General features: G+C 40.6%; 1 protein-coding gene across 1 annotated transcript in view; it reads right to left on the bottom strand.

Annotated features, from left to right (window-relative positions):
- The window catches only part of LOC126155928 (phenoloxidase 1-like), a 171,414-nt gene that overhangs the window by 128,465 nt on the left and 24,947 nt on the right, over positions 1 to 18,002 (bottom strand). The window contains exon 3 of the mRNA XM_049916266.1: positions 9,424 to 9,647. Coding sequence (XP_049772223.1) covers positions 9,424 to 9,647 — 224 coding nt within the window. The remainder of the gene's footprint in view (positions 1 to 9,423; positions 9,648 to 18,002) is intronic.

Here is an 18,002-nt window from a genome sequence, read left to right on the forward strand (position 1 = left end):
ACAATTGTTACCAATGACAGCCAGTCTGCCATAGATGCAGTCCTACAGCAATGCATCATGGGGACTTCACAGCCTCTGGTGTTTTTCTTAGCAAATCTCGCAGAGTCACAACAGTGTTGAGCCATGTGTGATTGCAAGCTCCTAGTGTGTATGAGGCAGTTGGGTATTTCTGCCCCTCAGTGGATGGGTTTCATTTCTGGGTTCTAGTGACCACTGCCCCATGGCAACAGGTATCTGTCTCAAGGAGGGAAAGTAGATCTGACACTGCCAGTTCTGACAACAGGAATATATTATACAGGGTATTAAATAATGTGTGGCACACGTCTTTCATTGAAAACATAGTCACTGATTGCTTTAGATGATCCTGCACCCTTACCACTCCCTTGGACTACTATGTCTTGCACCAGTATTTGATACCTGTGGCCCACTTCAGAGTGTGTCCACCCCTAGTATCCCTCACACTTCTGCAAGGTGGCTCCATGGCAACTGTGTGTCTACTGCACTCATTCAGGAGCATTTTGTTTACTCCAGTAGCCAGTGCAGCTGCACCAACTGGTCCCGTGACTGCATCCCATGCCAGCAATTAAAAGTATGCAGGCATGTGCATGGCCCCATTGCCTCTTTCTCCCTTGTGAACCATCACTTCTCATACATACTTATGAAAGTCATATGACTCCTACCATTATCCAATGGCCATGTACAGATTTATCCAGTGGCCCAAAGCCATGCTGCTGTCCATTATAATTGTGGACACAATGGCCAAGGCCTTTATAGACAAGTAGGTCTCATGCCCCTGCCATGTCATGATGGATGCAGACAACAGCCTACCTCTCATTCATTTAGACTCTCACGGAAACTTGGATGCACTTTATCACAATAAAAAATGCTGCCCTTACAAGCCACTCTGCAACTTGGTCTACCAATATGCCTCTATTCCTCTTAGGTTTGTGGGTGACCTACAAAGCTTATTTGTGCATGTCCATCACTAAGCTTGGGTACAGGCAGCTGCTCACCATCCCAGGTGGCCTCTTTGAGCAGCACCGTCTACTGCCTACAACCTGCACGCCAGTCTTTGTGCAGCAGCTCCATAACTCAATGGCACACCTGTGCTCAGTGCACCCCCCAAGTAACACAGACAGCACCTCAGCAAGTGCACACACATGATGCTCTGGTTGGATGCCAGCTAGGGGCTGCTCCACTGCTGCACTCAGGTCTGCATCTTGTGCTTTCATGTAGTACTAAGAATCCTTCGTGCAGCTGCATAGCACCACCATTGTGATCTCCCTGATTGCCTGAAGCCAGGATTCATATTCAACTCCCCAAGCCCTGCATGCCGGCAGCCATCGAGACTGAGATGGCACCAAGCGACGATGACTGTACAATGGCCAAAACTACAGACCCTCGCATCTCAACCCTGGCACCGAGGGATCAGTCAGCACAACCACAACACTGGTGCACACAACCATAGTGATACATGATTCAGCCTACCAACACAGGGTGCTAACAACAGAGACCTAAGAACCAACGTAAGACACTACATAGTATACCACCCATAGAGGGCACACTATGTGCCTTGACCATATACTACCTGCCCATTCCCTGGTACATTACTGCTTCCCCTGCCAAATCCCACTTCCACATCACACTATGCTGCACTGCACCAAGAGACAGCAGTGCAAAACTGCCCTTCCGCACTGACCGGTGGTGTGTGAGGTGCCCCAGGCTCATTGTGGAACGTCACCTGGCCTGCCACACACATCATCACTGTGCCGGTAACTGCAGCACATGCTGGTCCACTGAATCCATGCTACTGTCCACCAGAGAGACCATAGGTGTCATCCCACCTCTGCTTTCACTGCTGAAGCTGATGCAGGCCCTCATCAACATATTGCTGTTCCCCAGAGTGAGGGTTGCAGCATGTGTAATCACTACATCACTGCCTCCACCATTGCCAACAAACAGACACACACACACACACACACACACACACACACACACACACACACACACACACACACACCGTCTCCTTCTTACAGGGAGGGAACTGTGTGTTGACACGCTACAGTACATATGCACCCACTACCGTGCTTCAGCAGATGTCAACAGTAGATGACACATTGCACAATGCCAAATCAGGTCATCAGCAAAAGCAGACCCAAGAAATGGAGTCTCTCTCCACCATGCACTTCCTTGCTGCAGCTCAGTGGTTTTCCCAGAAAGCAACACTGCAGAAAGTGCTCCCTGAGCATCACTTCCCATGCCAACACCAAGTGTTTTTCTGAGCTTTAATTCTGGAGTGTTTTGTTTTAGAAGAATTAACATTTAATGCCTTGAAATACCAGTGTTCCAGGCAGGTATGAGTTAAGTGAAGACCATGCTGGTAAGTCAGTACCACATATTTTGGCCAAACTGTAATTGCTGCCATCTGTAAGCCTTATTGAGAGCTTGTGGCAGGGTGTTTTATTTGCTCTTGATAAAAGCCAAGTTTTGCAATTGATCCCTATGCACTGCAAAGAAGCTTCATTTTCACTGCTTACTACATCCAGCACATGGAATACCTTGTATTAATGTTTATGGCTTGATGGACTGCATCACTCTTGCTATGCAGATTATCGAACAAGTGCACATGTTCACTGTCTTCTCAGCAATAAGCATTCAGTTCCTTCTCCATGGTACAGGAAGAATTTAAATATATTGCCTTGCTCCACTGTAATTACTATAAAGTAAATTCACACATGGCTTGCCAGTTTCCTTTATGTCTCGTGTATGTTATGGTATTAGTGTGTAACAGTACCCTCACAGATAGCATGCCATTTCCCTCACTACTATAGCGAGAGTATTTAATTGCACTGTTTCTGTCACGCAAATTCATCCTTTGTCAGTTTTGTATTATGAGTGTATTATGTGTATTATGGTGTTTTGTTGTCACAATAACACTGTGTGTGTCCAGCTTGCTATAACTATGTGCTGACACATTTGTCTAACTTATGGAGACTGTCACATACATATTTGCAAACTATAGATTACTTAGAGGCTTGACGACAGGGTCGTGTGTGATAAATAGTGTTCACGCCTCAAACTGTGAGCACCCACTGTGCACCCCCCACAATGACTTATTCGTGGTTTGGTATCTGCCATCTCTAAGCCAAATACAGACAGTGCCCCTGTAATCATGAATATTAAATGATACGGACACCTTCAACCTAGTATTTAGTTTCACTTTGGTATACACGCCAGATCTGTGCATGTAAATATTAGTGTTGACAAGAAAAGAATAGTGCTTTTTCTGGGACAGCTTAAGTTAGTACGCTATCCTTTGTAGTCCTATTTTATGTTAAATGTAGTTGTGTCCAGTTTCAATAAAGGAACTGTGAGAATGTTTCTGTGTTCCATTATTCCATTCTGCTGATCCAGTCCTGCATGTGATAGCCCATGGGACAATTTGAGCACATGTGTAGCAAGACAGTGAGAAACAGATTTCCCATACAGCCAAGCTGAGTTCTTTCCTTCTTCTGCATATTCAACAATTGTTATGTTTAGGAAGTCAGTATTCCTCTTTCTGACACTCTTGTTGGAGTAGATGGCATGTATTATGCTTAGAAGCATAGAATGTTTTTAAAAAGTGTCCTTTATTCTTCCAGGAAATACTATTAGTCAAAATTAAAAATCCTTTAAACAATCCAAAAAAATTTGTTGGGCTTGGCTTTTTCTGTCCTATGATAGCCATTTATCTGTTAAGACCCTATGATAGCCATTTATCTGTTAAGACCGCAGGGTGCGTTCCAGGTAGTTAACACTCAATTTCACACAACCTTCATGAACATATGTAAATTCACCTAGCTGTCCTCATAATTAGTCCCATGTTTGTGACATACACTCCTGTAATGTTTGTGTTGTCAATGGATGTGGCCTACATCAGCACCTCTAAAAACCTCCATATTCAGAATTACAATCAATTCAAGTCAGGTGAGCAGAGAGGGCATGCTGTAGTCCAACTCCCCCACCCCTCACTCCAACCCATCAACTCATGACTAATTAAGCATTTGTGTGAGACTTTGTAGTACATAGCATAGTAATTGGGTAGTGCCCCACTGTGTGTAACCAACACCAACTGTTTTTCTGTAGGGATCACATTCTCCATTAGCACAGACAATTTATCATTCAGAAATTGTTGATAGGCTGAATCTGTTGATGTGTTGTCTAAAATACAAAAGATATAGTCCTGCAAATCTATAACACAAATTACTGTCCATAGATTGACCCTAAAGCTAATGTAGTGCCTCGCATTTATGATTCCTGAAGAATTTGCATCTGCTCATTTATGAATATTAACGTTAATTATTATTTTACCCATCTGTAAATAACATGTTAGCTGGAAACTGTGGATCTTCAGCACTCTGTCTCAGAAGTCATCAACAGAGTCATAATATGGCAAGGCAATCTTCTGTCCTGAGACCTTCCACATAATGTAAGGGATATGGATAAAGTAGCTGCTTTTGCAGAACATACCAGGCAATCATATGGTTAATTTTTCTGTCTCAACATGTATTCCTCTATATTTGACATGGAAGCTGTCCAAGTTCTGTCATGATTTCTTGTGTAAGATCCTTTTCCTAAAAGTCCCAAGAATGGCTGACATTTCACACCACCAACCTAAGGAATGCTGCATATGAAAGCCTTTTAGTGTACATCAATACGTGATATGAGCATGTTTATTACTATCATTGGCAAAGCTTAGTAAAACATGTACCGGTAATGTGAATGATAAAAAAAGCCATGTGGCATGACTGTTTGCTGTAAGTCTTTCAACTGAATGCCACTTGAGTGACTTGTTCATCCTTAAAACCAACCACCTGGTTTTCCCCAGATGGTCACCCATGCAAATACTAGCTGGGCCCAACCTTGCTCAACTTCAGTGACTGGATTGAAACCAGTGTTGCCAACATGGTACACCCATCGACAGTGTGAGTGATGTAAACACTGAAATGGAGTCATTAAATATTTCATTACATTGAATAACTTGAAGACAAGAGCAATATTTTACTTTGAGTACTTCCACTGTCCACTGGCTTGCAGAATCATCTTTTAGAGCAATACAGTTAATATGAGTAAACTGTTTAGCTAGTAAAAAATAAAGAATAAAAATATCATATAAAATAAATAACATGTCATCTTAAAGGGCTCTTTCAAAGATTTTTTAATTCTTATACTCACTATCAAACACATTTATAAGGTAATAACATTTGTCAACAATAATAATGTTGGACCCATTAAGTACTAGCACTGATAACTCCCTGGGAACTCCAGATGCCATTGGCTCAGGGACACAAGAGTTGCTGACGTGGCACCCAATTAAAAGACTTGTCATTGTGTCACACAACATCATTATTATTAGTCGAAATTTGATCTACACTGCCACAGTATAAGACAGACATAATTTACATTTAGACCTTGTGTCCTAGTCTTGGATTGAGAGTGGTTTCCCATATTTTGGTTAAAAGGTCTCAGCAAGCTCCCATCATTCATAAAGTAAGAATTTATATAATCACAGATCCACAGAAAAAATTAAAGTCACATTTAACTATTAAAACACATATTATCTCTTTAACTAAATATAAAGGATGAAAGGGAAAGGGAAAGCTGGTTTGGGGGGGGGGGGGGGGGGCAAAGCAACCTTTCCTGTTTGGAATAGCCTTTGTAGTAGATTGTAGATACCTGGATAGTATCACTGAGTGGAAGGGCATAAATGAGAGGCTGTCATATCTAACAGTGAAAATAGGAAACAAAACCTATACAGTAGTAAATGCACATGCATTAACAAATGATAAGAACAAAAAAGTCAAAGCAGGAACTTAACATTTGTGGTCCACTTTGGATAAGATAGTGACAGATGTTGACAAAAGAAGTGTCACTAATTTGCAAGGAGGTTTGTGGGTCAGCTCTGGAAACAGGATTGGGGAAAACAGCTAGACCATGTAGCAATTCATGACAGGAATGACATAGATATTATCAAAATGAAAGTGAGGAAAAATACCAGGATGGAATCAGATCACTACCTTGTCAAAATAAAATGCAAATGAATACCCAACAGAGCAAGGAAATGTAGGACCATAAATAACCACAGAATCAACCTAGATCTTCTGAAGAAACACAGAGCAGAGTATGCAAACAGAATGGTAGTTCAGAGTGATTGGAATAGAGTGAGAGATATGATGGGAGAAGAGGTAGTGCAACTGGCCACTAACAATAAGAAAAAGAAGCATGAGCGGCTGATGGATGAATGTGAGAATGCAGTCAAGACCAGGAAGAAAGCATGGATGAAATGGCAGTCCTGTAAAAAGCAAGAAGACTGGTCAAAATTCCAGAATGTGAGAAAAATTGCTAGAAAAACGATCAGAAATGACAAGAGAAGTAGATGGAATTAGAAACCTGAAGAAGCAAACACAGCCTTCAAGAAACACAAATCATGTATCTTTTTCAGGAAAATCACAAGCAGAATTAAAGGCTTCAAGGCAAAAGAATCCTTCATAATAGGACAAGATGGCACAATAAAAATTGTCAAGATAAAGGTGTGCGAAGAAATGGCTAGGTATTTTAGGGATATGCTGAATGCAGAAGCGCCAACAGTAAAGTGGACACACTTACACTCTAGGAACAAAAGTCAGGATAGTCTAGACAATGTACCCACCAGGGCAGAAGTAGCAGAGGCAGTAAAAAAAAAAAAAAAAAAAAAAAAAAAAAAAAAAAAAAAAAAAAAAAGGTATCAGGTAATGACGGTATCTGTGCTGAAGAGATCAAGTGGGGTGGGCCTGAAATGGAAAGAAGTATGTACAATATAATAATGGGTATCTGGAGAAGTAAGAAGATACCTGTAGACCGGAAAGAAGCCATTATAATACCACCATACAAGTAAGGAGACAAGAAAGTACTCTCTTAAACATGGGGTACAAGGTTTTGTCAAGAATCTTGCTGAACAGAGTTGAAGAACAACTGGGGCTGACAATAGGATAGTACCAGAGTGGCTTTAAAAAAAGGGAGGAACTGTACAGAACAAATATTTGGAATAAAAAGGATACTAGAACACAGACACAGGAAAGGAAAAAAACAATAGTGACATTTGTGGACTTTCAAAAGTTCTATGATTCAATTGACAGAAGTACTCTGCCTGATGTGTTAGAAGATAGAGGACTGGATGCTACAACACATGCATTAATAAAGGAAACATTAAGCAACACTCCTGCCAGAATTAGGCATTGCAGTATGTTGTCAGACAGCTTTGAAATAAAAGCACAATAAAAGTAAGGGGACAGACTGTAACCAATTTTATTTAACCTGGTTTTGGACAAAGTGGTGAGACAGTGGAGACAACTAAATAGTAACATGAAGATCAAAGGCGTGCAAATATGGTAAAAGGTCAAACATAATGCAATAGTGGACTGCCTGGCATTCACAGATGACATGGAACTCTTAAATGAGACAGAAGAAGGGTCAAAGACAGCACTAAAAAATCTAGCCACAGCAGCAGAAAAGGTCTGCCTGAAGTTTGCATATAAGAAGAGAAAGACATTGAACACTGAGTCTGACTGGAAGATAGATGGCCAAGTGGTTGAGAAAGTCAACAGTTTTTGCTATTTGGGGGAGAAGACAACTGGTGGCATACAGAGCAACAGTAGTGCAGAAGACAGGGCACATGTTTCACAGAAGCTTCAGTATGCAGTGAAAACAACATATGGCAAGAAAAATCTGTCATGGAAGGTCAAACTGTGACATTACACAGCAACTGTAAGAAATGCTGCTCTGTATGCATCAGAAATAATCACACTCAGCAAGAGAGCTTGTATGCAGATGGTAGAAGGGAGACCGAAAAATTCTGAGAGACATATGAGGAACCAAAAAACATGGGGATATCTGGATACACAGAACACGACAGAAACTGTATGAAAATATTCAACCCATATTGAGCGAGATACAGAAGAGGAGGTTACAATTTGCTGGGCACATCATGAGGATGGGTGAGAAGAGGTTGACTAAGAAGATATGGAATGCAACATGTCATACGGGAAACAACTGGGTGAAGGAAGTCAGAGATGACTGGAAGATCATAGGAATAAAAGAAAGGAATCTGCAGGCAATAGTACAGGACAGGGAGAAGTATAAGGAGTCGGTGGATGGTCACACGTAGCTGGACACTAAAATCAAAGTTGTCTTAACAGAAGAAGAAAGAAACAGAAGAAGTGATAGAATGAAGAGGTACTGGGAAGAAAGAAGATATGCAAAACAAGCCACAAGTGATACTGAAGGGTCCTAATGAACCAGAAGAAGAATGGATGAAAGCTCCTGTTAGTAACATAGCGACATACAATTTTAGCTGGAAACAGGATTCTATTCTTACAGTATTTACATCAACAATTTCGAGTATCTATCTGGGTCCATTTGGAATAGAGGTCTCTCCATTTTCTCCTGTGCTCTCACCTCTGTGAGTCCACTATTTTTCCATATTTCCTCTTCCACACTTTCTCCTCTACTTCCTTTCACCTGTGACTGAATACCAATATCCCAGAAACTAAATGTAGCAGAAGAGGCTCCAACAAAACTACTCATGATTTGCTAGCCTGCATGAACTCAAAGAATTTGATGATACAGGGGAACATTGCTAATCCTCAGCACAACTAAGCTAACAGCAGTCACAGTCCAGATCTGATTGCTTCTGAGACTCTAACCTTGGCATGAACTTGACCAATTCACTTCACATACCAATCGTTCCATCAGGCCTCCAGTCTATACTGTCATTTGACAATCAGTCAGCCTTTGTGTCTCCTGTAATATGTATGATCAAGTATACTGTAAACTTGAATCACCATGCTGTCTACAGTGCAGATTGGTGAATAACCCATTCATACTTATACCCCGTAAGGCAGTCCATAAACATTGCTACATTGTTAGTATTAATTGCTGCATCATATGAACATCTGGCTTAGATACTGGGATTCACCCTTCATGCTTCCCTTAATCATGATTGAAATGTACTTAAAACTCTCCCCCTCCTAATAGTGAAGTCACCTTTTGCAGCCAGGAAACATGTTACCATTAATAAGTAATCTTGTTTCCACTTAGGTAATCTCTCATTAGACAGCACTCAGGAAATATATTTCCCCTCTCCATTAGCTATGCAACAAGTTATCTGTTTAAAGAAAAGAAGTAGCCTTGGGCAATGGATATCTGATATTTTATTATTATCTATATTGCAAATATTCTGTTCTTAATTTGTTGGTTGCATTGTATGATGAATAACCTGAAAAGTCATTTTGTACAAGTTTTTATTTACTACAGTTATTGAATAGATGGTAGCTTTAGTTCAGTAAGTAAAGTTACAATTTTGTGTAACAAGTTATAGAACGTGTGATGAATGAGAACAACACTCACTCTTGATTCTGCTGGTGCAATATTTACTTCTTGTCTAGCCTTTAAAAAAGTTCCTCTCTCTAGGAATTTGTCAGGAAATATCTCTGCTATGGATGGAGGAGGCCAGTTTTGTGTATCTGGTCTGTGAAACAAAGCTACTGCTACTGCATACACATAGAGATTAGGATTGATTCTCTCTCTGCAGTAAACAGAAGCTGATGTGAAATCGTCAATTGTCTCTAGTCCTGGAACAAAATTCACACAAGAAAATAAAAATAAAATGTCATAATAACATTTGTTATTTGCAGAGCTAATAACCCAGAGTCATATACTAATTAGCAGTTATTTATAATGTTCAAAATTGTTTCATTATCCTTTTCATTACTTAACAGTAGAAAAAACTAAGACTACAATAAATTAATACATAATCACATGTACATTGGATATGCCTTGACAGTAAGAATATAAAATTGCTGTCATGCTGTGCATATCCAAACTGTTAGCAATATTGATATATTCACTGTATGATTCAAACAAACTGAAAACCATATCAGAAGTTACTTCTTTTTCCAAAGTGAACATTATACAATTTTTATCCATTGCCTGTTTTTAGTTTCATTTCTTATGATTTTCCTTTGAGGTGTCATGGATTATTAGCACAATCAACTCTTAAAGTTTCATTTGTACATGATTTATTCCTGTCTGATCCAGACTCCCAATTGTTCTAGAAATTATTAAAATAAGAATTTTAATATTATGAACATTATTTCTGAGCAGAAGTAGTAGTAGAAGTTTTATTCATTTGTGTACCATAACCAGGGGAAAATGGGGACAGATTTTAAGGGTTTTAAATAATAAATCCAGAAATAAAAACTACAACAGATCTTTTACTCATTCCAGAGGAAGGTGGTATTACTACTAATCCTAGAAACCAAGTATATTTGGATAGCTGAATATAAGTAGTACTAATTAGCAATTAAAAATGTCCCTGTTAACCTCATGGATGGAATCAATAAGAACTATCATAAATATAAACACTGGATCATATTGCAAAAAGCACTGGGGTCAATAGGGATACAAAAATGCTTCTGTAAAATACAAATTAACCTGTAGAATATAAAAACACCATATAAACATAAGTCTGCCTCATCTTACTAGTGGTTCTTTCACTGAATCCGCTGAATGAAATCAAATTCAGATACATCTTCTACATTTGGTAAAACATAAACACTATCATCTGTGGAGGTTTGTCTCAAAAATGATGTCACATATGTTCTCCTTCAAGCACAACTTTGCTAATTCTCCCAATAAAATATTTTGGATCTCCCTTAAGTGTCTCAAATTTCACTTTTCCTATTCCCTGACATGTAAAACATGATCAGTAGATTGTTCATCTCCATTCTGATTAGGTGAGGAGTCTTCTCTTTCTTCAAATCTGTGGTCACTGTTGTTGTCACCATCCCTATCTTCATCTTCATCTTCTGATTCATCCACTGAGTTTGCAAAGTCATGTGCATGGAAACTCCTGCCAGGTGGTACATTCAGTTTCCTTTCTCTACCTAGTTTTTGCAAATTATCATCAGGCTACCCTTCATTCTTTAAGAAATCAACCAGCTTGTTATTAACATAGTTGTCTTCCCCTATTTTGTTCAGATGGTAACATATCAAGAGCTTGGTCCTCATTGAAAGGATAAATTGGAACCCAATCAACTGTTTTTCTTCATGGTTGGTGATGACTTGTCAAGGGCTTGTTCAAAAAGGCAAGCAAAGTACTTCATATCAATCTCTGAATATCTGTTGTTAGTTCTGTTCTTCCAGTTCTCCAGTGCCTTTTGCCAAACCTGTTTCAATGGCCTAAACATTGCAACATCTAGAGGTTGTGTAATGTGTGCTGAGTTCCGTAGTAATAAAACACACTCAAAGACATCTTTTTCACACAAATCTATGACAGCTGGAGATAAATGAGAGCTCAAGTTTTCACAGATAATGTCTTTTCTTCCCTCAAAGCAATGAAAATAAGGTAACATTATAGACTTAAACCAATCTACAAAACAGCTGCCATCCATCCAACCTGATTTACTTCTGTTAAACCTTTCCGCAGCAGGAACACCTTCACTCCATAGATCATATAGGTATTTTGCTTTGTATATTATGTGAGGTGGCAATAGTTTGTCATTGCCAGTAGCAGCAAACATAACACATACGTTGGATTTTGTTTGAATCATAACCCTGTCAGGGTATTTGCAGCCTCTTTTGTAGAGAAGTTTTCTCCTTCCAGTGTCGCCACCATATTCATCTCTTTATAATTTAATATCTGCTTAGGAGAACACCATCAAGAGTTATTTTCAACTCTTCAAAATAATTAACAATATCCTGTGAGTTAACTTTAGCCCTGCTTTGGGATACATTTTGTCATATTTGTGGAGCAGTATCTTTATGTCTGTTGATGAAACACAGTGCCCATTCAGGACCTGGAAGATGACTTTGAAATCGTTTCATTACTCTTCCTTCTTTATTCAAATGCTACTTCACAAAACATTGAAAGTTAAAGGTGCTTAGTGGATAACCCCATCTTGCACAAGCATCAACACCTTTTACGATCATCACTGCAGTAGGTACTCCAAAGGCTGTCTGGCTTCCTTTCTTTTTCCTGTTTCTAATTTTCTCAGTAGACATTTTGCTGTATGCAATGCAGATTTTGAAATTTTTATTTTGTTTGAAGCATTATGGAGTGACATCCCTTTTCTAATGGCTTGTGCAGCATGTTTGTGGTGACAACCTCTAGGATACGACTGATACTTCCTAACCATCCTCCCCCTATTCATCACTGAATGTAAAATAAAACTACAGCATAAGAGAAAAAAAATTTTAGTGTCTATAAAAACACAATTGTAGCATAAATCTCTGATTATGTGTCTTATATATAGTAGTATTTACCTGGAAACTTGAAATTATTTCACACTTGTACAGCAAAAGTTTTACCACCAAAAAACTACAACAGAAACAGCTGATGAGTTTGGATGTGGTTGCCAACTTCTGGAATGACTTAAGGTGATAGTAAACAATGAACAAATTCATAAGGTGTTCCAGATGCCAGATATCATTACAATCACATAATTTCACACTGAATTAGTAACAAATAAAACTTTTTCATGAGCTGATGTTCCTTCTCACCCTTGTATCCCTATACACCCCAGTTTATGGTACCTCTTTCACATGGATATTAAACAGGTTGCGGTATTCTTTCACAAGAAAATGTAATGCATATGTACCATCGTTAACATACTACGGACTTCAGTTCGGCAAGAATGGGCCAGATAGTCAGCTGTGGCCTTATACTGGTAACCATCCAGTCATTTGCCTTAAGAAATTTAGGGAAACAATGGAAAACCTAAATCAGGATGAATGAATGGGGAGTAGTCTCCTAGTGCACAACATTGTTTTGCTTACAAATTTTTGCCGAAGAGCTATTTAACAATGTAAAAAATATTTGTTACTGTTAGCTGAGTTAAGGACCACGACAATGATGTTTGGTAACCATTGTATATACTCCAATTTACCATTTGCTTGCCTGAAAAATTGAGTCACCATGCTTCCATAATGAGTGAGATGTTGAGCTCAAAATGTAAGATGTTTATACACTTCTGCAAAAAAGTTATTTAACAATGTAAAAATGATTTGTTACTTTGTACCTTTCTCAACACCAATTACCACACATAAGTTAATTCATGCTGAAAACTGGTGTGTTGAAAGAGCTCCTGAAAGTCATGTACCTCTGATACTGGTACCAAAGGTACCTCAAGTATTATCCTTTCCTGTGGATCCTGCCTCCTCTGCAGAAAGTACAGGATCTGTCTTCATTCATCCATCTGACTGCGAGTGGCAAGCCAATGGTATATCTAGGCATCCTGTAAAGGGTGGACAGGAACCAGGAAGGACTCAGGGTGTTGTAGCAATACCCTTAATCAATAAGTCTGAAATGCTGTCTTTCATTAAAACTGAAATTGTAACCAAGCTGGCAGGACTCACTTTACCTGTTTTGGGGAAACCTGTTCTGTAAGGTGTCAATAGGAGGCAAACGCAAAATGGTTGGGTCTATTAATCATGGGCAGTTCAAACATACAGTGAATGATGGTACCCCTAATGGAAATAACAGCAAGCAACAGGAAAGGACACCAGGTGCACTCAGTGTGTATGCTGGGGTGCCTCATTCAACATGTTGAAAGAGCTATTCCAGCAGCCATTGAGGGAACAAGGTGCAACCAATTGCAGATTGTGTCACATGTTGGAACAAATGATGCCTTTCATCTGAGCTCTGAGATCATAAATGGGTCATTCCAGCAACTGGCAGTAGAAGAGTAGTATATCAAAAAGTCTTTCAAACTCTCTTTAAACTGCACTACACGTCAGAGCCTGCTACTCAGGTAGCTGACTGTATGTGGGTTGGACACAAGGGTTTTTTACATTAGGCAACTCTCTATCCAACTGGGATAATGATTGCTGTAGGAAACCCAGACATATCAGTGTAAAACTGAAAAAAATGCCTCCCACTGGTGAGAGTAGTAAAATCCTGTTTGCTAACTGCTGAAGCATTCACAACCAAGTGACAGAGTTTGAAGCACTCCTTGAGAGCAACAAAGCTCACATGATACTAGGTACAGAATGCTAGTTGAAACATGAAATTGATAATAGTGAGATTTTTGGGGAAAATTTGAGTGTATATAGAAAGGATAGGCAAATGGGAAATGGAGGTGGTGTATTTATCACAGTAGACAAGAAACTCAAATCCACCAAGATAGAAATTGAAGCTGCATGTAAGATTGTTTGGATAAGACTCAGTATTAGGGGTGAGGATAAAATGATAACTGGATCCTTTTGTCACCCACCAGACTCATCCCCTGAGGTAAGCAAAAACTTTACAGAAAGCCACAGTTCACTTGCATCTACATTCCTCAATAATTGTGTAATCAACAGTGGAGATCTTAATCATCCAATAATTAATTGAAAAAATTACAGCTTTCTCTGAAAGCTACCTAGAACAGATAGAGTTGTGTCCTCACCAACAGATGCAACCAGAGCTGGCATGCTGAGAGTTTCCAACTGTCCCCACAAGTGGTACTTTGAAGTTTGATGCCAACCACAAGCATGGTCCAATCAGCAACCTCTGAACTGTGGCGATTGAGATAGACTTCCACATTGTAATGAGCAGCAGCCACAGGCAACAATGGAGGTTCATGTTCAGTATCGGCACGTGGCAACTCTGCTATTGAGTTTCAGGTTTGCTGTTCACAGCTACAGTTCATAATGAAAATCAGCCTGCGAGACTCAGTCTACAAGTGGAGTTGCCTATAGCCTTTGCATAGGAACAAACACATCCAACAAGTTCCTGTACAACTTAATTTAAGTATCGCAGTGTAATAGAATGTATATTTGTGTGTCTTTTTTTTTTGGGGGGGGGGGGGGGGGGCTCTCATAGTTCCTCTGCCCACCTCGGAGCACATGAGCCTAACAATGTGTGGGAACCATTCTGCCCAGATGACCCATACACTTCAGTTCAGAACCTCGCTAATGATGAAGATATATTGGAACCGATGGCAACAAATAGCCCTGACCTCTTTGAGGATGCCCATATCAAAACAGCTATTAATGATCACAAGCTGGTTGTGGCAACAATGATTACCAAAGTACAAAGGTCAACTGAAACAAGCAGAAAGATTACATTCAGTAAACTAGATAAAAAATCAGTAATGTCATACCTCAAGGAGGAAACTGACACTTTCAGCACACAGCAGGAGTGTGTAGAGAAACTATGCGTCAAGTTTAAAAGAACAGTTGACCATGCACAGGATAGGCATGTATCCAGTAGAACAGTTCATAACAGGACAGACCCTCCAGGGTGTACAGTGACTGTAAAGAAACTTCTGAAGAAACAAGGATTACTGCATAATAGATGTAAAACAAAGCATATGTCTATAGATAGAGAGATATTGAATGAAACACATTTGGCTGTCAAGGGACCAATTTGTGATGCTTTCAGTGATTGTAGCAGAATATTGTCAAATGATATTTGACAAAACCCAAAGAAATTATGGTCATATGCAAAGGCTGTTAGTGGCACCACAGCTAGTGTCCAGTCCCTAGCAAATGAGACAGCAACTGAAGTTGAAAGTAGCAAAGCAAAAGCTGAAATCCTTAACTCCATTTTTAAATGTTCCTTTACAAACAAAAACTCAGCAGAACTGCCCCAATTTAATCCTTGTACAACTGAAGAGACGAATGAAATAAGTATTAGTGTGAATGGTGTTGGGAAACAGCTGAAATTGTTAAAGTTGAACAAAGCTCCAGGGTCCAATGGAATCCCAATCAGATTCTATGCTGAATTTGCAGAAAGTTAGCCCCTCTTGTAACTATAATCTATCATAGACCCCTTGAACAAAAAACTATGCCCAGTTCTCAGAAAAAAACACGCCACACTCATCCACAAGAATGGTAGGAGAAATGATCAACAACACTTCCGTCCAATGTCCTTGACATCAATTTGTTGCAGAATCTTAGAACATATTCTGAGCTCAAACAAATGAGGTATATCTAACACATTGACCTCCTCAGTGCCAATCAGCATGGATTCTGGAAACATCTATCATGTGAAACCCAACTCACACCTTTCTCACGTGACATACTGAAAGCTTTGGACCAAGGCAATTAGATAGGTGCATTATTTCTTGATTTCTGTAAAGCATTTGACTCAGTACCACATCTGCACTTACTGTCAAAAGTATGCTCATATGGGGTATCAAGTGAAATTTGTGACTGGATTGAGGACTTTGTATGGAGGTCTCAGCATGTTATCTTGGATGGAGAGTCAGGTGTAGAAGTAAGTTCTAGTGTCCCCCAGGGAAGTGTGTTGGCACCCTTGCTGTTCATGTTGTATATCAATGGTCTTGCAGACAATATTGTGGTGGCCTGCCACAAAGCTGTGGGAATGCTAGAACTACTATCACGGCCGACACAGCATTTGCAGAGTGCACGCGCAGATTTACTGTTAGCCGAAAGCCTGGCAATGGTGCAGTGCACTCCAGACGTGTGAAGACAAAATGAGAACCAGTGCAGGCCAGGCATTGGAACACACTGGATGCATCACAGGAAGAGCTGTCCTGCCTCACCGCAAAGCACGTGGGTCGAGCGATTGTGGGCTCCCCACATGTGCACATGGAGAAGTCGCCCCATCTGTCTATGTAGCTGCTTCCGCCTCACCCGCTAAAAACTCCACACTCCACGGATAGTGCTGGGAGCCAGCCATAAAGAGACTTGCCTACGAGCAGACTGCTACACAATGTCTTGTTGAGTGTACACCCTCCAGATTGTGCACCGCTCCACCTTCAGTCATCAACCATGGTCACACAGTCAGCGATGGACTATATCAGGCTCGATTGTATGCATCTCAATCATTGTAATAAACGTGTTTGCCTCACGCCAGCATTTCATTTGTATTCAGTCACCTTGGCCTCCTCTGAGCAGAGTGCATGGGCATGACTATAGGGTTGGCTCATCGCACAAATAATCGTAAGCGAATTATGAGCACACTGGTAACCCCGACGTGATATGAAGGCCAATGCATGGTGACAAACATTTCTTTTTACCATTTACCATGCCATGAACTGCTTATCTAAGCTTACGACCACACGCAATGATGATTTTTTTTTTTGGTGAAAGACAGTCGTGTGTGAACGCAAACTAAACAGTGATTTTTGTGTTAATTTATCTTGTATCGAGTAAGATGACAACTGCAGAGGAGCTGGAAAGGACAGTCCAGGACCCGCTAAGGCGCAACCAGGCACTGGAGGCTGAGATATGGGCACGAACAGCCCACAAGGAGCCAGCCCTCGAAAATTCACACGAGCATGCCGCCTTCGAACCGGCAAACCCTACTACAAGCATGGGACACATGTTAATTAGGCTGCCGCCATTCTGGCCACGTGATCTGTTCCTGTGGTTTAGCCAAGTGGAGTCAATGTTCTATAGCTACAATGTGACATGTGAGCTTACGAAATTTGGCCACATCGTAAGCCAGCTCGACCAGAGCGTCATTGTCAAAGTGTGAGACATTATCACCACCCCACCAACACAGTCCTCTTATAAGCTGCTGAAGAACGGTCCAATCCGCCATATTTCAGCATCACAGGAGCAACGGATGCATCAGCTGATGCAGCATTGAGAATGTGGTGACAGGAGGCCCTCGCAGTCCCTGCGCCATCTCCGGGACCTGGCGCAGTCCGGTATGGTCCTGTATTCAGTATTATGCACCATTGGGGTGTGCAGCCTGCCAATGCAAGTACAAGCAGTGATTGTGGCCCAACCCAAGTTGGAATTTGATGGCGTAGCATACCTGGCCGACAGAGTCCTCAATGCGCTCACAACAGCGCCAAACACTGCCGCCTCTGCAGCCTGTGCCACTGTAGACCTGGCACCGGCAGTCAGCCCAGGTCAAAACACTGTCCCCAGTCACGCTGCAGCGGATGCCGAGCTCCACACCGAAGTTCGCAACTTGGCTGCCCAGGTGGTATCGCTAACCACGGAGGTTGAGTGCTTGATGCGTTCAC

Source organism: Schistocerca cancellata, chromosome 2 (genome assembly GCF_023864275.1).
Source record: "Schistocerca cancellata isolate TAMUIC-IGC-003103 chromosome 2, iqSchCanc2.1, whole genome shotgun sequence".
Taxonomy (NCBI): Eukaryota; Metazoa; Arthropoda; class Insecta; order Orthoptera; family Acrididae; genus Schistocerca; species Schistocerca cancellata.